Genomic DNA, 23512 nt, shown 5'->3' on the forward strand with positions numbered 1-23512 from the left:
TTTCTTCATTTATGCACGTACACTAATATTGTAGAGGGCGCAAAATTCGAGGCCTCGAAAAATGATGGCAGACACTTAATCTCAGGATTGAGATATCTGAAACAAGAAAATCGTACTGCATTTGAAAAAGAAAGGTTTCTTACGTGACAATTTACCACAATTTGACCAAACAATAAAAAATAACTATTTTAAACCATGAGAAACTGAAGAAAAACGGGCGATTTTTTCACAAATTTTTTTCAAATTTTCGTAAAAACTTTTTTTTGCGGAATTTTTCACTAAAGGTGATAAATTGTTACGTAAAGAACCTTCCTTTTTCAAATGCCGTACGATTTTTTTTTGTTTCAGAGATGCCAATCCTGAGATCAACTGTCCGCCATCGGAACTACTTTTTTTAGAGGCCTCGACTTTGGCGCTCTCTACAATAATAGTGTACGTCCATAAATAAAAAAGATGCATTTTTTGTATTCTCTAAGCCAAGTCGCACACCAAAGAAACATGAAACGAAAAACATAAAAACATGAAACGAAAAACATGTTTCATGAAAAGAAAACACTGCTAAACAAATCTCAAAGTCCGCCTACCAATGAAACGAGTGTAATTCATGCTCATGACACATTTTTATTTTCGGAGAGTTTCATAAATGGTCGGACATATATTTGTTTAGCAGTGGTTTATTTCCATGAAACGTAATTTACGTTTCATGTTTCTTTGATGTGCGGCATGCCTAAGAGTTAAATATTAATATGTAAAAAGTTTTATGTTCATTTTTAATAAAGGTTCTGAGAAAAAAAATCTTGAAAAAATGCTTATTTTTGGTCTTCTAAAGTGTAGGTACTAGTACCTTCTAGAGTAGCAAACTTTTTGTCACACAAATTCATTTTGCTCCGGTCACTTTTAATCTTATCTCTGATACGGTTTTATAAAATTTGTTTTGATAATATTGCAAGATTAGCTCGATTACGTACAAAATAAAATTATTTACATTGTGAGTGTGAGGTACAGTTAGTTTTCATTTTTTGTGAAAATTGCCACATTAAAATGATGGTTGTAGATATGTACTCGTACTACTATAAAATAAAACAAATAGTTTTTAAGTGATGTACACATGGTGAGATTTAGAATTTTAGGAAGAAGAAGATTTTGGCTAAGTGTGAGTAACATTAATCTTTCTTACAAGAAAAAAATATAGTTTTGCTACATCTATCTTTTAATTAGTTCTGTAAAAACCAAAATATACCTATGCAAAAATTAATAATGTTAGAATTATACAGAACTAGCTGACCCGGCAGACTTCGTACTGCCTCAATAGATAAAAACAAACTTTTGTATACAATAAACTTAAAATAAACAAAAGGAATTCGTAATTAATAAATAAAAAATGCTCGATGTGAATGAGGTCTTATTATTATTTTTAATTAATTACACATGATGTTAGAAGTAACAAAATAAAGTTTGTAGTGCAACAGTTACAATCTTAAATTTGTTTATCGTATTATGAATATAACAGCTTTATTTTATCTACATTCAAAACAACCCTGTATTTATGATTGGGTTTAGGGTGGTTCCAACTGTATAAGTGTTGATTAAATAAAATAAAATTAAATAAGACTAAACAGAATTAAATAAAAAACGTAAATGAATTAAATTAAAATTAAATGAAATTGAATAAAAGTAAATAAAAATCAGTAAAACTGAATAAAATTAAATACAAATAAATAAAATCATATTAATTTAAATACAATTAAATAAAGCTAAAAAAATTAAATAAAAATAAATAAAATTTAATAAAATGAAATAAAATTAAAAAAAAATAAATGGAATTAAAAATGAAATAAAATAATATAAACGAAAATAAATAAAATACTTAAATTAAATAAAATTAAACAAAATTAATTAAAATTAAATAAAATTTTATAATTTGCTTCTTGTTGTTTTTGTGTGCTCAGAAATTTTCTCCTACTTACGCTTCGTCAGAAAAGTTCCGTTTAGAGATATTCTTTGAAAATTTCGCAAAACTAAAAAATTCATATTTTGTCCAATTTGAGTCCCAAAGTCAAATTGTTCCACTTCTCTTCTATGAAATTTGTCGCTCGTTCTTCTGTCCTCAGAATATTTCTACGGCTTGAGATATTGTATTTCGAACACCGATTGCGCTAGAGAAAAAATTTTACTTCGTTTCTGCTCGGAATTCAGCAAGGAGTCTACCTACTTAATTTTGTATTTTTCGCGTCATTATAGTGAGAGTTGCAGCGTTATGGGCAACTCCCTTATGACGTACGGGTATGAAATATAGATAACAACCTACTCCGAGTCCGATCGAATATCTGCCAAATTTCATAAAAATCGGTGAAGTCGTTTCGGAGGAGTATGGTAACAAACACTGCGACCGGAAGTTTTTTTATAGTTATATAATATGTTAAATATTTAAATGGCTATTAAAAATAACGGTTGGTGATAGAAAAGTGAAACTTTAAGACTGTATGTATCTTTTGGTTCTACATCAAATAAAATTAAAAAAGAAAAGTTTGTCCAAAAAAATAATAATTATGGGGGCAAGCCCCCTTTTTACTTAGGTTAGTCGTACCAACTCAGAAACCTTCCCGGGTTCATGTACAACAACTTTGATTAAGGTCATCATATGATGAAATTCATAGTTTGCGAGTCTATAAGGTACATACATACATATTAATTTTTATTTATATAGATTAAACTCCAATATATGTATTAGAGATTATCTATCTCCTCTGCGGCTATGGTTTGAAGCACATCTAATAAGGCATCTCTTCGAAGAGCAATAGTCAGGTTTGCAGTCTTTTCTTTTTCGAACCATCCATTTGCTCTTGCAGCTGATCGAACTGTTTCATTTAGTTATTCCATGAAGATTTTCCGTCGAAAGTTGGATCTTTAACACAAACAGAACATCCATTCCAATAAAATCAAATACCACTGCAAAAAATTTGGTAAATTTATAACATTTATCTGGACATTTGGTCAATTAAACTAATAACTAATGCAAAAATTTATGTCCATAGTTACGTTGTCTTAAGAGTTATAAACTACTTTTGTGTCAACGTCAACAAAGTTTGGCTATGCCGATGACTAGGCTTTATTAATACAAACAAAATAGGTAGAAGAAGCTGAAGAGATTCTGATGGAAGATCTAGAAGTTCTGGGATATGTTACTATCAAAAATGGAGACTTCGACCCAACGTATCTAAAACTGAATAAGTAACCTACTTCCACTGAAACAACAATTTGGCTTCAAGAAAACTTAACGTTCATTTTGATAATATATGATTCAACCACAATAAAAATCCGAAATCCTTAAGTGTGGTTTTGGATAGGACGTTAAACTTTACAGCATATTTAGGTACAGTTACCGAGAAGTAAAATTCAGAAATAACATCATTCAGAAGTTCTTCGGTGCAGCACGTGGGGTATCGGCATATACAGGCATGTACAGACAGGTCTTCAGACTTAGCTCTTGTTTATTCTGTAGATTAATATTGCGAACCAAGATGGAACAGTGCTGATGTTCAAAATGTTGGATGATCGCTGGAGTAATCAAATCCTTACCAACTCATTGGCCAGTAGGTACTCAGCGAAATGCCACCAACACACCTTCACGGACCCAATCTTCTAACCAAAGAATACAAAAAGATTCTTAAAAACATGGCGCCTCAGATTCATAACTAGGTATATAAAACATGCAACCAAAAGCTTAAAAGCTTAAAAAAATACTTTGCATCACATATACACCTCCTGGATTTGACCTATTAAGTAAAACCTGGTTGGAAGATGAAATGGGTATGATCTACGTAGAAGAGAATGGAGTAGAAGCTCCAACCATAGAGGAAGTTCTCGAAGCCATTAAGGCCCAGAAAAACAATAAAGCTCCAGGAGTTAACGAAATACCAGCAGAACTATATAAGGTAGGTGGCGACCACCTAGCAAGTCACATCCACGCGCTCATCAAAGACGTATGGCAAGAAGAGAAAATACCCGACGACTGAAAGAAAAGTATAGTATGCCCGATCTATAAAAAAGGAGACAAACTCCAGTGCAAAAACTACCGTGGAATCTCTCTACTATGTACAGCATATAAAGTTCTCACGTATATTATAAACCAGCGGCTCCAACCACTAGCAGAAAATATTATTGGAGAGTATCAGACGGGCTTCCTACGGGGAAGATCGACACTGGATCAAATATTTACAGTCAAACAGATCTTGAGCAAAGCATGGGAACACGATGTTGATGTTCACAACGTGTTTGTAGACTTCAAACAGGCATACGACCCAGTCAAAAGGGACAAACTATACTATATATTATTGGCTGAATTGGCAATACCACACAAGCTAATAAGACTCATTAAAGCCACAATGGATGACACTCAGGCATGTATACGAATACAAAACCACCGGACAGACTTTTTCAACATTTCGCAGGGACTAAAGCAGGGTGATGGGCTGGCCCCAACATTGTTTAACCTGGCACTGGAGTATGCGGTTAGGCAAATGCAAACTGGACGAGGAAATCTACTGACCAACCGAACGGTTCAACTGGCCGCTTATGCTGATGATATTAATATTATGAGTAGAACACCATGCAACAGGAGCACAGGAAACATATGCATAAAAACACAAACAAAAATTATAGGTCTGGAAATTAACACAGAAAAAACAAAGATAATGACTCAGACGAGAAGAAATATAGTCCCAGAAAACATTATACATGAAGATGACATTGAAACGGTTGAAAAATTTACATACCTGGGAGTAGAAATATATGCCGACGGATCAGAAGATGGAGAAATACGGAAGAGAATAACGCAGGCAAACAGAGCTTATTTTGCCCTCTCCCATATATTTCGGTCTAAAAGTGTCCACCGAAATACAAAGATGAGAATCTATAAAACCTTAATTCGGCCAATAACATGCTATGGCAGTGAAGGGTAGGTCCTGAAAGAAACATCCAAAAACAAACTCGACACATTCGAAAGGAAAGTACTCAGGAGAATACTAGGACCTGTGAGGGAAAACGGAATCTTCAGAAGTCGATACAACAACGAACTTTATCAACTCTGTCAGACTTCATTAGAATACAAAGATTGCAATGGGCCGGACATGTGATAAGAATGGGAGAGGATAGGCTACCAAAACGAGCACTGAATGCTAGAATGCAAGGAAAGAGACCGGTTGGGAAGCCACGAAAGCGCTGGGAAGACATAGTAAACAGCGACGCACAAGCCCTTTTAGGAGTCTGTGTATGGAGAAGAGCAGCCACAGACAGGCAAGGGTGGAGGCAAAAAATAAAGGAGGCCAAGGCTCAATTTGGGCTGTAGTGCCGTAGAAGGACAAGAAGTAAAACCTGGTGCATACTTAACTGCATCAGAATTCAAAATTGTCGATGTGCGTACATGTTGCACAGATGGGGTAAGCTATTATCACCATCATGCAGCTGTGGGGAGGTTTAATCCATCAAGTAGATAAAGGTACGTATCCATACGTTGGTGCTCCGTGTAGCTGCTCAAATGGATACGGCATGCGCTCCCCTACATATTGTTGTGATCTACTTTTTATTACTTTTATATCAATTACCTAGTCTTTATTTGATTACTCCAATTAATTATTTAATCAATTATCCAATGGTCATAAATCATGCAAAAAAATTAAAAAAACATCTCAGGGTGCCTTTTTATAATACAAAAAAAATATCTAAATTATCTTATGTTATACTTATCTTCTCTCGTGGTTTCAGTATCTCTTAGTTGGTTCTAATCGGGAAAATTTATTAGGAAAAGGAATTAAATAGAAATATAAAATAAGCATACAGAATTGTCTTTTATTATCAAAATCAATACTCTAAAAAATTGATCAAATTAAAACCTGTGGACACAGCTGTCCGAATGAAATTTTTACCACTTACATTTATTCTAGTTCAAATAACAATTTATCGGTTTGTTTCCGATGACTTTGATAAAACAAGCTAAACAAACAAATTTAGGTATTCGCAAAATTACTTATACTTCCTATTTAAGTTTTGAAATATTTCAATCTTAATTCATATGCTTTTACTCAAAATTTTAGTTTCCGAACATAAAAATATCTTTCACATAAATTGACTGACCTTTTGCTTCACTCACTCTGACGTCTTCTCTTGACCCAAAACAGCTCTCCCTTGTTGACTATGTTAGGCTACCCATCAAAGCCCTGTCCGTTCTCAAGTTTCAATCTAGCAGCACACCAGCACCAATTCTCCAACAAAAACAAACTCCAAAAATTCTCCTCTCCTTCTCACAATAATACAGAATCAAAGAGGTATTTCGTCTCAATTTGATCTGTCTCTCGTTCCACTTTTCAGCTCTATTCTCCACTATCAATCACCCACTGGTACTTGCTATCTAACTATCCACGAAAACGTTGACTGCTCTTCCGCGATGCCAAATACATAATAACCTTTTCTTTTTCAAACTGTCTCAACTTTCCAGCTTCTCTTTCCCCATTCCAAAGTGCCTAGCCAATCAGAAACATTTATCTCCCCACCTTCTTTTTTTTATTCGAAAAATCCAGTCATTCTATCAAACAATACTTCTACTCAACTTATGACTTTTCGGAAATTATCTAAGAACTAATTACTGTGGCTTTTGGCCTCGTGCATAACAAAACACCGTTATAATCTCCAAATACCCTGAACAATTATTGTCTAATCATATCACTTTCTTTCCTAATGTGTTTTATTTTTCAGGGAAAAAACTTACTAACGATAAATCACTTCTTAAAAACTACTTATAATAAATAGTTACAAATCAATATACAGGGTGTATCAAATTTATGTGCCCGCGTTATATTAAAAAAAATTAAAATTTTTATTCTATCTTTGATTGATAAATTGAAACACAATAATATATAAACCGCAGGGTGAGTGGCGAGCACCAACGTATCCACTATGTGGAGCTGCTACACGCTTCAACGGAGCATCAACGTGTGGATACGTACCTTAACGGAGCAGTGCCACAAGCGGGCCTACGAGGGCAGTCCCCAAGTTTTCCTGTTTGCAACCATCGAGAATTTTAATTTAACTTTTATTGTGATCTCATAAATGTGTCGAATAAATAAAATAAAATAAAAAATGCCTTTGTCTTGAGCTAGCTACCTACTTTAGGTTCTACAGTTAATTATAATTTGTATCATATAAGTAACGGATAATTATTTCAAATAATAATGTGAAACATTCAAGGCTATTTATTCTAATATGGAAATGTTCGGTATGCAATTTAAATTTTATCAAGGTTGAACAAACTATATCTACCTTCAGTTAAAATAAATAGGTACCTAGGTACTACGATTTTAAAAGTAATTGGTTAGTTAGTAATAGTGGTTTATAACATTTATTTGCAAGCTTTTGTTGATATAAAATCACTATTTTTGGCGGACTTCGTTTCTTCGTCTTTAGTGAGTAAAAACAATACGTACGTAGGTACTTATGGTATGAGTGATGTTATATTGTGACGAGTTTCTGACCACTAATAATGAACTGATAAAAGAACTTAACACGAACCAGACCGGTTTAATGATAAATTATCGTCCTCGTTTTTCAAGAATGAAGAGATATAAAACACAGTTTTGGTAGCATGAATAGTGTTCGTCAAGAACATCCATCAGAACACGAAGATTTGACTGTAAGTAATTTTATGGAACAATACAGATAAAACAATATACCTGATGTATTAGTCGTTTATTTGTTTGAGAAGTTTTAAATCTTTAAACTAAAAAAACAAATTTATAAAATGTCATTACAATCTAAGAGGAAATACCAATGATTCATATTCTTTTTCCTACTGAGTATTTTAACTAACAGCTGTTTTATCATCGGCGTAGCATCCATTTCCTATAAATGACTGACTATGTTCCCGCCATAATATTGGTCCCTTCAATTTAATGATTTGGATTTTTCAGCATCAATTTCAGTGTCACTTGTACACTTATTATATTCTACAGGGTGTTTGTAAATAAGTATGACCCACTTTTAGGGCAGTCAATGAGAGCAAGAACAGTATTACCTCCGAATTCTATCCTACTGCATGGATTTTAATGAAATTTTAGGAATAGCCTAAAAATATCTCCTTATTCAAAGTCTACCCTATGCCGATGTGTGATTTTGTCTTGGGGGCGGTTCCCACCCCTTCTCGGGCGTGGAAAATTTTTTGGTTAAACAACTACGGAAGTTGCTAGAGAACCTAATTCTAAGTAAAAACTGTTCTATAATTTTTTTTCGAAAACTCAATATTTTTTGAGTTATTCGTGGTTGAAAATTGGCCATTTTCATTGAAATATAACACCTTTTCAAACGGTTTTTTGCGAATACCTCAAAAACCATGCATCTAACTAAAAAAATTATATAAAACATTTTTGTACCTCATAAAAAACAAAGAGATTCGTTCCGTCTTCAATCTTCTAGTGATAACACAAAAAGAGATATGGTAGGTAAAATGAGTTTGTTTTTTCTGTGCATGCTCAAATCAGTGTATTCAACTTGAAATAACAGAGAAACAGTCGATTTTAGGTGTATAATCCTACCAACCTTTTATTGTGCTTGAAAAGTCCTTTCAAATAAGCAATATTAAATGTCGATTACATTCAAACTAAGCGAGATAGCTGCAAAAAATTGATGACTAACGAATTTTAAGAAAAAAATTGAGAAGTATATTTAACCCCTCATCCAAAAGAATTTAAATGCATCGTTTTCCTTCTACAATACGTTTTACTACAGTGTTATTTTTATGTTCAAAAAGTTGAGCGAGTTTAAAATGAATGGTTTTTGAAAAAAATAAGATCAAATTATTGAGCGCATTTTTAAATTTTCTTAAAAATCTTCCTATTTCTCCATGTACAGCTGGTTCCTAAAAAAACTGATACGACTCTTAAAGCGTATTTGATGTATACATGATGTATACATGTTTTGACATACAACTAAGAATTTTGTATCAACCGTTGGCGCGCATATGAGTAATGGTCTGAATTTTTTTACAGACAAAAATAGTACGCCACTGAGATATTTCAAATTAAAAATTATTTTTGAAAAATTCTCGTTCAATTTATGACAAAAATCCATCTTCCCTTTTTTTACTACGACACTCCGTTTTCATGCAAAAAATAAAACATCTTAACGAAAACGTAAGTAGGTACAGTCGGAAAAATAAAAGAATACCCATGAACGAACATTATTATAAAACACGCTGTATTCTGTATTTTCCTGTCACCGTATCACATAAAAAATTGGCCGGCGAAAGTACATGTAATAATTATTGTTACATTTACTTGCACTGGACAATTTCCTTTGTGATACGGTGACAGGAAAATACAGAGTGTTTTATATGTTCGTTCATGGGTATTCTTTCATTTTTCCGACTGTAGGTACCTTCGCGTCATATAAAACTGGTACACTTTTTTTTCCCAATGTAAACCTGTGTTCAGACTGACAATTATTGTTCATGAATCACTTCGTTGTTGCCATCACAGATAACGCAATTGCCCTAAATCTAAATACAAAAAAATAACGTTTAAAATGCATATTTCGAATAATACATATATTTAAATTCCATACTTGTTCACTGTAAAAGTTATTCATTTTGTGTTAATTTTAAATTTAATTTTTAATTTTTCCAGTGTGTTTTATTTATTCTACACAACTTAATGCAGTTTTGTCCTACAATTTACGAAAAACCAATCACACCTCTAGATTTGACATTAAATATAATAATTTAAAGTCATATGTCAAGATTTATTATCTATCATTATTTTTGAATTGAAATATAGCAAAGGGAATATAGCTGAGTAGTAAAGCGTGTAGCCGGAGATCAAGGGGTCCCGGGTTCAAATCCCGGACGATCCATATTCTTTTTTTTATATTTTTGGTATCGTTTTAATAAAAAAAATTTAAAAGTGGTAGGTAAAGAAAGTTAGTTTAATATTTAAATAAAATACAAACAACCTGTTAAGTATATTAATTTCGTTGAAATCATAATAATAGAAGTATAACTTCTTACGTGCGTACAAAGTACACACACATTCTTTTTTTTTTCTTTAAAAAATTTCAAACCGTTAAATTTATGCGCGCTAGTGGTGAATATAAAATTCTTAATTGTATGTCAAAGAAGGCGCAATAACTAGGTACCTCTTAAAACCTACTAAATTTCATTTACATATCTCAATCGGTTTTAGAGCAATAAATAAATCGTCAGTTTGTAAGAAAAATTTCAACACCCCGTATCTATAAAACGAAGCATTGCGGACATACGTTTATAAAGCAAACTGTCATTAATTTTTCATGTAGAATTACCCCTTAATGTTTGTTATATTTACCACCCTTTCACCCTTATAATCTCGAAATCTATGCATCCTACGAAAAAACTTATAAGAACATTTTTTGCTTGGAATCACCCAAAGAATACAAAAAAATGTTTGTTTTTGCGAAAAATCGCTGTTATGTGATTCCTCAAGTTCTTTGTTTATAACAATCTTATCGACATCCGGATCAACTGTTACCCAAAAAATTCGTGTTCTACGAGTCAAAATACATAAAAAAAACTTGGGTAAGTCCATCTGAATAAAGGAGGCCGTTGTACCCCCTGGCGACAGGACTAATATGTATTCAGAATATAAAAACATTGTGGGTTATAATATTGGCAATAATAATTATAAGTGTTTATATTTTTGAGGTCAACTATGTCAGACCTTTGGCCTGATACGGACATGCAATTTTTAGTACCACTCATAATTCTGATTGCTGTTTATTGTAAACATTTTGTGTATGTTCAACGGTGAAGTGCAATTAAAACCAAGCACCAAGTATACAGAATGGATTGTAGTAGCTGCAAAAACAATCGCAAAAGTAGAGTAAGGATTACATTTTAGTTTTGAAACGCATGTGACAAAGTAATAAAAACTGACCATACAATAGATTTGTTAAACATTTTACACGACTTATTTACTACTAACAATATATCTAGTCTTTTATTTATCATACGACATAAGTTGTAGTGTTTAATATTTAACGTACAGGGTGTTTCACGTATACCGTATACCGAAATTAGATTTTCTCTGAGAAAAATTAAGTAGCTATGAAATCTAAAAATGTATGCTTTCCCATAACTGACAGACCAAGATGAAGATAGTCTACAAAGACTAGTCCACAGATTTAGCATAAGAGCAAAAGTAGGTATTTAATATGATATTCATAGAAAACAAACAAACTATTTCAGACTTTATGTCGTTTAATTTAATACTTTTAAGTATGTATATGTAGTCAACAATTTAAACTCAACAACTCTTTGGTTTTTCGGTTATTAGTACAATTACTTCAAAGCTCACTGAAGACGGACTGACAAGTCCGAAAACATTCGCTCTGGGCAATAATTAGCTTTTGTAATACATTTGGATTTTTAATTAGTTTTATAATTAAATATTAGATACACATTTTGTAATTAAATATTACATATTACCAATTACAACAGAATTTTCACCCGATTTTTCACTTGTTTTTAAAATAATAGTACCTCATCAGCAAACAACCAATAAAATGTAAAATAGAAATCTAAATAATAATCAAAACAATAACCTACCTGAATTAAGACACGAAATAGAAATCAGTTTTCAGGAAGTAGAGGTAGCCATAAATTCACTCAAAAATAGAAAGTCGCCAGGACCAGACGGAATAACCAACGAGCTTTTAAAATACGGAGGAGAAAGTATAATCCTAGAGATGACAAAACTTATACAAAAACTAATATTGCACTGCAAGATACCAGACGCATGGAGAAACAGCATAATGATACCAATGTTCAAGAAAGGAGACAAAGAAAACCCCAACAATTATAGAGGTATAAATCTACTGAACACCGCACTTAAGCTAACCACAAAAGTTCTAACCAACAATATCAATAAACTAACATATTAGATGAACAACAAGGATTCAGACCCGGAAGATCCTGCGTAGACGCCGTATTTGTACTGAGACAAATCACAGAAAAGGCCATTGAGTACAATAAACCAGCATATATATGTTTTATAGACCTGACAAAGGCTTTCGATCGCATCCAAGTCGAAGACGTCCTACATTTACTATATAGAAGAAACATAGCAATCAATATTATATGTACAAACCATCGAAAACATCTACTTTCATAATCGAATACAGGCAAAGATAAATGGAAAACTAACGCAGTTTATACTAGTACAAAGCGGAGTCAGACAAGGTGACTCGTTAAGCCCACTGCTCTTTAATATAATAATGGACGAAATAATAGAAGCAGTACGTAAAGATCATGGTTACAGAATGGGGAAAAAAGAAATACAAATACTATGTTATGCAGACGACGCCGCATTAATCGCCGAGACAGAAGACGATCTCCAAAGATTAACACATATTCGCGAACTCAATCGACTATAGGTGGCAGTGCAGTTGCATGAAAATGGCCGATGTAATTGGGATATCGTATTTTTCTATAATTAATATTGTTATTGACGTAATTAATTAATATAACTGAATTATTTATTAAATGAACACATCCGACAGGCTTTCAAACGACATCCATACATAGGTTAACGGATGATTGGTTTATTTTTCCATCCCAATTTCTCTAGTTCCAAATAAGTGGCAGCACCCTCGCTTGAACTCGCGAATCTTCAATACAACAGCCAAGAAATACAATATGGTAATATCAGCAGAAAAAACCAAATGTATGACAACATCTAAATACCCACTACGATGTAAAATCGAAATTGATGGGAAAATAATAAAGCAGGAAGCAAGGTTTAGATATCTGGGAATAGATATAATCAGTTACGGAGACGTTGAAGAGGAAGTACAACAAAGCTTAAAAGCAAGTAAAGCGGCGGGTGACACAATCTGGAAGAACAAACACCTAACACAAGACACAAAAGCAAGAATCTATAAAGCAGCAATTAGACCGATATTTACTTACACGGCGGAGACAAGACCTGACACATCTAAAACGAGACTACTACTAGAAACAACAGAGATGAAAATACTCCGACAAATATCAGGGAAAAGTCGTTGGATAGGGAGAGAAGCGAAAACTTAAGAAGATCATGCAATCTAGAAGACATAAATGGAAGGGTGACAAAACGGAAACAGGAGTGGAACGAACACATTAGTAGAATGGCAGTGGATAGGATAGTACGAATAGCACGAGATAAGTCACCAAATGGACGAAGAAGTATTGGCAGACCAAGAAAAAGATGCTGCGATAACTTAAACAATTTAGGAGGCTAATATTGAAGAAGAAACAGGCTTTAAAGCCTACATACAAGAAGTAAGAAGAAGAAATCAATGGCATCAGTATTGAACAAGTAATGGAAATCAAACACCTTGGAGTTATGAAGCTTGGAGGGCTATGGAGACCTGGACATAGAAGTGAGAGATGAAGCACAATAAGCAAATAGACTGGCAGGATGCCTTAATAACACTACATCGCGAAATCGACATGCTCACACTGGGATAAAGTCAAGAATTTATAAACCCAGTGTAAGACCAATAAAAACATATTATACATCAGAAGAAATGAAATACCCGACACAGCCACAACACAAAGGCTACTGCAATTGGAAACGACAGAGATGAGCGTACCTACTTACTGGGAAGAATTATAGTCAGGAAATACGTTGAAAGATCGAAAGAGGAGTGAAGGCATTAAAAGCAAATGTAACGTACAGTGTATAAACGAATGGGCACTAAACAGAAATAATGGAATAACGATATAAGCAAAATGGGGAAGACCCGTGTAGTAAAAAAAAACAAGAGGTAAATCACCCATGGTTAGAAGAAGTATCGGACGATCACGCAAAAAATCATAGTGACAACTTTCCATAGAATATTGCTTATAAAGAGGAAGAAGAAAAAGTTTTAGGGTTATATTCTAAACCCTAAGATAAATGCAGGGCCGTCTTAACCCGGGGGTGCAAGGGGTGCGAGGCACCCGGGCGCCAAATCCAAGGGGCGCAAGCTGAACATTTGCTAGGCTCAAACTTGCGCTTTTTGTCCTTAAAAAAACTACAAATAACAAAAACATACAAGTACACTTTCGGTATTTTTTACAAAGGCTATTAATGCTTATTACACCTACGATATGGAAATGAAATATGAAACCCATTTAGATTATTCCGACAATAATTTCAAAAAGATGACGCGTACACTATTTTGACCAATAATGAATGTCGAGTGACAATGAGTCACCAACTTGTAAAATTTGAAATGTTGAGGGAACATAATTATAATTTTTATTTCATGGAAAGTATATTGAGTTGGAGAAAGTCCGAAGAAAACTTAAAAATAACACAATGTTTAAATTTACAAAAAAAAAACTAGTGATAAAAACGCTTGGGAATAGATCTGATATGGATGGTGAAGATATATTCCAAGACTTAGAATTGTTACCAATATTTTTGAAAAATATAGACACAACTCCACTCGATATTTTAAGTTATATAATATATTCTAAAATAATTTACTCTCCGTTTTCCTAAATATTTCTACATGTCTAAGGATATATTTAACACTTCCAGTAACAATAGCTGAATTAGAAAGGCCTGTTTCTAAACTTAAATTGATAAAAAATAATTGGCTTTAATAAGTATAGAAAAGCAAATAAAAATAGATACCACCGAAGCAATAAAAACTTTTGCCAACTTAAAAGCTAGAAAAGTTGACTTTGATATACTTTAAAAAATATGGTATAGTTATAGTTTATAAGATTGATCTTTTTGAATACTGAAACCATGTTTTTTAATATAAAAGATGGACCAAAGAAAACAATCCACCTCGATATTTGGCAGTAGTCATTAGATTTTAAGGAAATGCAGAAACATTATTTTTATATTGCAATTTTTTGGCATATATTTCATACTGGTGACGTCATCCATCTGAGCGTGATGACGTAATAAATCATTTTTTAAATGGAAATAGGGGTCGTGCGTAGCTCATTTGAAAGGGTGTTCAATTCCCTATTCAGTAATATAAACATTAAAATCATTATTGTGGTCAGAAACCTGTGGTAGAAAATTATAATTTTAGAGGTTTTTCGGGAAGCTGCATGAACAGATTAATAGCGCGCCATAGCTTTGTCAGCAATTATTTAGGCTTTCAAATTCGTAATTTCTACTCATTGTAGTTGCATGGGAATACCATTTCAAGATAGAAAATAGTATATTCTTCAATTTTACATAAGTTTTGAGTAACTACAAGTGATAGAAAATTATTTTTTGGCGTTTTTCTTAACGTGCGTTATGCGCGTTTTAATGGTATGGAATTCATAACCAGCGTCAGCAAGCATCAATCATAGGAGGCTGTGATCATTATATTTTGACACTTCAAAACATCAAAAAAAAACTCGCGTTTTGTTACAATAAATAATATTGCACAGTCAGTAAAACCAATAAAATTCTTTGTTTAAAAAATGAATCGATTTGAAAATCATACAATATGCAAAATATGCGTGAAATTATCTGATGTAAAGATCAATCATCGTACCATGGCTTATTTATTTGAATTAATAGAGGATTGTGGCTTCAACTTGAAGAAAGAAAATCTGTTCCAAATTGTCCACGAATATTTGCGTCTAAACTACGCAAAATTGAAAGTACTGAATGGGAAAAAGGTAAATAAATTAGTGTCTAAATATTATATATATTTTATTAGACATAGAAACTTAATTGAAAACATTCAAAGTCTTGCATTTTCGCCATTAAGAAGAGAGGAGGTGTCCGAAGAATATAGAAAACATCTTAGCTTTGTAACTAAAATGAATCAAAACTAAATTATGTAAACAAATAAAAACCAGTCTGTCAAAAATGTTCTGTTATTGTAAACGTCAAAAAATTTCCACTATAATTCGCTGTTGGGTACCCCACGAGCAAAAAATTTCCGATAAAATACCTCCGTTGCCATGGTGATCTGTCAAAATAACGTATTTTGATTGGTTCAAAATTACAGGTGTGGAATTTTCGGAGAAAAATTGTAAAGTGGACAAAAAATAGTGACATAGCTGCCCTCGGAAATTTGATAGCTATTTGGGATCTCAAGAGAGAAGAACTGATCAAAAAACCGACATTAAAGATTAACTACATTTTATCTAAGACAAGTTGAAGACATTTTATATATAGCAAGTAATGCAAAAATACATAGATTGCGCTGGGCAGGAACACCTTACAAGAATGGATAATAATAGAACACCTAGTAGAACTATGATGGAAGTATGCTGGAACTATGGTGGGACATAGGCCAGTAGGAAGACAAGACCAAGGAAAAGGTGAATAGATGAAGAAAGAACCGATTTTAATGTGATGGTGGGGAATTGGAGGAGAACAACCAAGGAAAGGAATGCTTGGAGGGAGATGCTGGGGTAGGCCAGGGCTCGACTTGGGCTGTAGAGTCATAGGAGAGACATAGGAAAATATGAAGGATTTGATGATCCATTAGATGTGATTCATAAGAGTATGAGTATTGATACATTTTGTGGTCTCGCTCATACACATATTTCAAAGTGTAGAAGCCCAGGTTCCACGACGTGATTTTAAGTATTCCAAATCGTAGATATAGGTAACATGTTATACCATTTTATTCTGCGTTTTCTCGTCAAAAATACGAAGAAAACAATTAAATATGGGTACCTATTATTTTTGTCTCACGCTTCTCTTAGTGGAGGCGTGAGAAAGGGTGACACAATATCACCGAAACTTTTCAATCAGGCTGTGGAAGATATTTTTAAAAGATTAGAATGGGAAGAAAAAGGTATAAAAATTTGTGGACAACCTTCTGTGCTTAAACCTTCTAAGATAACAGATAAAAAAGACGAATTTTTTGAAATGATGAAAGAACTGGACATAGACGACGGAAAGATATGCCTTAAAAAACAGCAAGACCAAAATCATAACACAAATACAGATGAGGACATCACAATGAGGATCGACGATTATATATATCTAGGTCAAATTATAAAGCTTAACAAGGAAAACCAAATAGCAGAAATCAAAAGACGAGTTAGACTAGCATGGGCGGCATTTGGCAAACTAAGGTACATCCTAAAAAAAGAATGTGTGTGTACTTTGTACGCACGTAAGAAGTTATACTTCTATTATATAATTTTAACGAAGTAATTGTATTCTATTTAAATATTAAACTAACTTTCTTATCTACCACTTTCAAAAAATTTTTATTAAAACAACTAAAAAAATGAATCGTAGAGGATTGGAACCCGGGACGTTTCGAACTCTGACCGAACGCTCAACAACTAGACCACCGAGGTCATGTAATTGGCACGTACGTTTCGGATATAATTATGAGTGCAGCTGATCTCACTACTACCAACTTTGTTAAATTTCGAAACAGTAATTTCACTTTTATTTAATAATGGTACGGTAAACAATCCTCATTTTTAATATGTTATTCCTTACAAAAATACCTTTAATTTAAGCACAAATAATTAAAAATCGTAAATTTGGGTCAAAAGTTATTAACTTTTTAAAAATTCCCATAAGAGCCCATGTTAAAACTTAACTTTGACCCTTAATAGTAATTAAACGGCACAACGGCACGGTAAAACATTTTTTAAAAAATCAAGTCTTAGTTTTTTGAAGTAAACTATAACATACTAAAATTTCATGCAAATCCTTAATTCTTTGCCGAAGGTTTAGAACGTCATTAAACTTGTGATATTTTGAAAATTGATCAAATTATTTTAATTTTGAATTGAAATGATTTAAGTGCACTTTACATCAACAATAAATTGAACAAGAAATTGACAAAGTTATTCAAGGCCAAATTTGACGAGTACAAAATGTATGGTTTGTAAAAGAAAATGAGGAATTTGATGAAATAGAACAATTGGATATGTTTTATTTTGTCAAATTTCTTTATTTTCTTTTTATTCACGGCAAAATTGGATGTAGAATTGTGTTTTGTATAAGCCAAATTTGACCTTGAATAACTTGATGTTAATTTCTTGTTCAATTATTGTTGATGTAAAGTGGACTTTAGAATTGAAAAAAAATACAACAAAACATATAGTACGAAAACAATATATTAGTTGAATATTGATGGTGATCAAATTATATAAATAAAAGTATTACATTATTACATACTGTAGCGTGATTAGTGTAATTACTTCTAATTACAATAAAACTAGCGGTTCGTAATTTATATACGACTTTATTTATATAAGTTACAGACGAATTTATCTTATACACTAAACTTATTCACAAAATATGCCCGTATTTATACCCAGTTGTTATTCTGGAACAATCGACTCCCATCTCGAGCTATCGGCTTGTTCCGCCTACGTGACGTACCTTCCAGAATTCTCCGGCGAGGCCTAGCACATCCGATTACGTCATTCTCGAGGTGTTTACTGTTATACGGGGATCGGCCAAGATTTCTCTTCCGCTACAATACTATGTATTTTGGCAGATCAAACAGGTAGGTTTATACCCATGATACATTAACAATTATTACGTACCTGTTGCTTTTAAAAACTATTTAAAAGTCACTACAATATTATAAACTGTTTTGTTTCTGTCCTCACAACAATAAAACTAATATATTATACATTTGTTTACCTTTACCTTTTCCTTCAAACCACAGCTGTCCTACAGCTGCCATATTGGATAATTTTTGACATGTCATTTGAATATTTGAACATCCAATCAGAACAAAGTTATAATGCGCGTATGCGCCTGGGTGATGCGTATGCGCCTGGTTTTAACATATAAAAATTCACCCTCATCGCGCGTAAAGAAGTATAACTTCAAAAATAAAAGATATCTACAACATCTTAAGACTAAGGTATACAATCAATGCGTACTCCCTTTTCTCACTTATGGTTCCCAAACTTGGACGATTACAAAGTCAAACAAGGACAAGATCATAAATACGCGAAGAGCAATGGAAAGACAAATGTTGCACATAAGACTAATGTCCACACGGAAGAATATCCTGTAGCTGGCTGTATACCCTTAATTACAAAAAATTGAAGAAAAATCTTCTGCGTAAAAGGTATATTTATTTAAAAAAAAAACAAAAAGGGGCTACAAATACAATACAGAACGTTTTCGCTCTAAAGAGAGCATCATCAGTGTTCTTTGCAAGCTTTACATGCACTAAGAGTAATGGATAAGAAGAGAAACGAGTGGATAAGAGAGAAAACAAAATTTAGTGATGTGAGACAAGAAGTTGCAAAATTAATATGAAGATTTGCCGGACATAATAAAAGACAAAAAGAAGACCGATGGAACAAAATTCTTATAAATTGGAAACCGTGGGAATATAAACGAATTAGAGGAAGCAGTGCCGCGCCAGCACGTGGTAGCGTCTGTGTGCAAAATATTTAACGGCGCCCAAAATTAACAATTACTTACATTAATTAGTTACAATTATAACCAGTGGCGTACCCAAGGGGGAGGGGGTTTGAGGGTTAAAACCCCCTCCAAGGCATATGAAAAATATATAAAAAATAGTAAGAAAATGTAACTTATCTTTCACAAAGAATACAAAAAAATTTCGGTGCCAAAACCAACACTTCCCAGAAGAACTAGGTGCGCTACTGATTGTAACCAAACGAAAATAACTAAAAATTCTCACACATTCAACAGGAAAATAATAGTTATTTATGATATAAGTGTTAAAAGTACACGTTTAAGGCACGCATGTGAAAGTTTGCAGAATGAGCGATAGCGAGTTCTGCAATTCACATGAGTGCATTAAAAATGTACTTTTTAACACGCATATCATACAATATTTTTTCTACAAACGTGATTACAGGACAATATCTACAAAAACTTTTACTTGAACTTGACTGACATTCCATTTTTATATTTTTTTGACATTACAGAAAAATTGCATATACGGTCAATACGAACTGCAGTGCCTTAAAAATATTTTAAAGCACTAGTGCCTTAAAGTAGCATTTTTAACGCTCGTATGGAGTGCTAAAAATTGCATTTTTAACACGGTTGTAGAAAAAGTAAATTAAAATAATTAAATGAAAATAAATATTTGGCGTATCAACATAAAAAAACTAAAGATATAGGTAAACATGAAACAGCTATTTTAATAAAAAAAAAAATAACTTTTCTCGCCTTCGCGTTCGGAAAATCTTTAATATTTATGGTGAATATCAATTTTCATTTAATACTAACGACTCTATAGAGATGATAGATAAATTTTTTATAAACGTTTATAAATTTTTTTATAAAAACTTATAAAATTTTTTTATAAGTTTCAATTTAGAAAAAGATCGTTCAGCAGTGGCATCAGATATGGGCAGAGTGAGCAGAACGCGAAGAGCTAGTGTTAAATTTGGTTAAACTGCAGTAAATTCGTTTAAAAATTTAAATTTTAAAATTTTACAAATATCATTATTTAATTATTCTTTTAACAAAGGCCGAAACTTTATAATTTTTTCAAACAAATTGTCTCCCGCTATATCCAGATGCTCATTAAATCTCATTTTTTTTTTAATTTCTACAAAAAAGTTTTAATTGTGAGTTTTCTGTAATGTTGTTCAAATTATATAAAAATTTGAAAGAATAAACATAATTTTCCAATATGGAAAATCTTTCATTTACTAAAATTAATGCTTGGTCGAGAACACAATAAAAGAAATGAATTTTGTATGACATTTTAGGATCCAAAATCAGTTCGTCTTTATGTTCGTAATCGAACTGTTTGCTTTTATTTCGACGCCTTAGCTGTTGCTGGTTGAAAACTGAGCTCCACATCCAGTTTCTCTGCAGTTTCATTTGCTGTGGTAATAACAAAATAAAGCTATCTGTCCGACACCGGAGCAAACTCTTAAAAAGCATTTAATGCAGGTTGTATATTCAATGTTTTTGATAGTAAAATTTTGCTAACGAAGTTAACTTTCATCAGGACTTCATACCATATCATAATATGTGGACAGAGCATATGAATGTAAAATGTTGATATTTTATCTCCTAAACATCTAGCTTGATGTTTTGAATCAAGATCAAATTTATCCGAATGTGTTATATCACATAAAGCATACATTTCTGCCAAATTTTTGTACAATGGTTTTAAAGCATAAATTCTGCTGGACCGGTGGCTTGGTGGTCGCATGTCTGTACATGATTTTATATTATGTTTATATTATGTTTATACAGATTGTATAAATTAATTGGTAATGTGCCTATCTTTGAAGTTGGGTTATACAGAGTGGCAGGGTCGGTAAATGTGTAAGTGTTGTGACACAGGCGTAAAATTTTTGTACAACTCTAACGGCGCCCCTTAATTGCTGGGGCCTGTGGCACACATTGCACACGTGGACGGCGCGGCCCTGAGAGGAAGGCCCTAAATGAGATGGGCATATGATATCATAGTCCAGAGAAATAAGGTTTTTCTCGTGACACATCCCCCTCCAGGCCGAAACCAAATTTTTTGAGTAGTATGGACATCTATATTATTAACCTATATGTTTCCTGCAGCCGATTTTGATGATATACATAGTTATAAACAAATGAAGATCGAAAAACGGTAAAGTATCGCTTTTTTCGTCTATTACCAAAAAGTTAAGCACTTTAAACAAATTTGAGAGTAAGAAACTCATAAATCGTATAAAAAACTTCAATATGGCATTCGCTGAATATGTCCAACCTTATTGGTTGCTTAGAAAATTGCAAAATAAATCATAAATATTGAGTTTTTATAAATATTCGTAGCTTAGGTAAAAATTAACTTAGAATCTTCTTATTACGCGGAATGCCGAGACTTCTTGTACTTAAATTATATTTTAAATTTCAAAGCAATTGGTCAAATAGTTTAAAAGTTATTTAATTTATTTTTCCCAAATTCATTTTTTTTGCAACACTATAAGTCAGAAAATTATGAGGTTACAATAATACTTCGGACAGTTTATGAAAGAAGAACATTTATACTATTACCTTAATTAAAAATAAATGACAAAAAATAATTTTAAACAATGTAAAATTATTTTTCAAAAACATGTCCATTTTTTGCTTACTTATAAACAATTAGAATAACTTTTTAACCGTTACCCGTAGAAAAATTATTTTTTCATATTTAGAAAGACTGAATTTTTATACACATTTAGAAAGAAAAACAACTGTTCTAGGACATTTAGGGACAAAGTTAGCCCCCCCCCCCCATTTTTTTAATTCACATGTTATTGCAAAATTATTTTGCAATATCTATAATTACTTTTTGTCATTTTTTTTAAATTAAATTAATACTGTAAATTTTCTTCTTTCATAAACTATCCAAAATATTACTGTAACTTCATCATTTTCTGACTTACAGTGTTGCAAAAAAAATTAATTTTGGAAAAACAAATTAAATAACTTTTAAACTATTTGACCAATTGCTTTGGAATTTGGGGTGTAATTTAAGCACCATAAGTCTCAGCATTCCATGTAATAACAAGGTTCTAAGTTAATTTTTACATAAGTTATGAATATTTATAAAAACTCAAAATTTATGATTTATTTGGCAATTTTCTAAGTAACCAATAAGGATAGACATATTCAGCGAACGCCATATTGAAGTTTTTTATACGGTTTATGAGTTTATTACTCTAAAATTTGTTTAAAATGCCCAATTTTTTAGTAAGAGACGAAAAAAGCGAAAATTTACCGTTTTTTGATCTTCATTTGTTTATAACTATGTATATCATCAAAATCGGCTGCAGGAAACATATAGGTTATTATTATAGATGACCATATTACTCGAAAAATTTGGTTTCAGCCTGGAGGGGGATGTGTCACCAACACGATATTTTTTTTCCTTATTTCTCTGAACTATCAAGAAGCACGTGGGTTCTAGGTAGATAACTGTAGCGACAGACAGAGAAGAGTGGAAAAGGATTGGGGAGTAGGGTGGAGCGCAAATTTATTTTTTCGAATTTCATTTTCGCGGGGTGCGGAATTGATGCGTCTTTTATTTTCGACTGAAAAACTTAGATGACATTTTTTCGTATTTTCAGTCTAAAAAGTGCCCCAAGGTGATTGAAATTTTGGAATTTTGTAAAAAAAATGTTTCTAAAAAAAATTCGATAGAGTCAATGATAATGTTTTATCAATTTATTTAAGCTACTAGGACTATAATGTGAAGAAAAAAAAAGAAAAATAGTCAATATAAATTAAAAAAAATATGCTTACAAATTGAAAAATAACATAAAAACTCATTGTGAACGATAGTCTTTCTTAGTATCAAATTTAGGCATCAAAAGGCATAGTTTGAGCTTATTCTTAATGAATCCGCCTCTCCTCCTTGACCCGCAGAGGGCAGCACTGCTTCTGTAACTAATTTGACACACCTTTCAGAGGATTGTGTGTGAAACGGAATTTTTCCGTGATTGCCTATGATAGCCTGAGATATCATTTCGGTACTTAAATTTTTTGTAAGTGGAGGTTCTGTCTTGGTTTATCAATCTATCATATTGATGTAATCATCAGCATCCATA

At 32.5% G+C, this 23512-nt stretch overlaps 1 protein-coding gene across 3 annotated transcripts in view; it reads left to right on the forward strand.

Moving 5' to 3' along the window:
- Positions 1–993: 993 nt before the first annotated feature.
- LOC114326199 (prostatic acid phosphatase) overlaps positions 994–23512 on the forward strand; it is a 47573-nt gene continuing 25054 nt past the window's right edge. The window contains exon 1 of one of the 3 annotated variants that reach the window (XM_028274468.2): positions 994–1153. In XM_028274468.2, coding sequence (XP_028130269.1) covers positions 1109–1153 — 45 coding nt within the window. In that variant the 5' untranslated portion in view covers positions 994–1108. Of the gene's footprint in view, positions 1154–7398; positions 7685–10751; positions 10902–23512 lie in introns of those variants that run through there. The other 2 variants (XM_028274467.2, XM_028274469.2) reach the window with 2 other exon arrangements.

Source organism: Diabrotica virgifera, chromosome 2 (genome assembly GCF_917563875.1).
Source record: "Diabrotica virgifera virgifera chromosome 2, PGI_DIABVI_V3a".
Lineage (NCBI taxonomy): Eukaryota > Metazoa > Arthropoda > Insecta > Coleoptera > Chrysomelidae > Diabrotica > Diabrotica virgifera.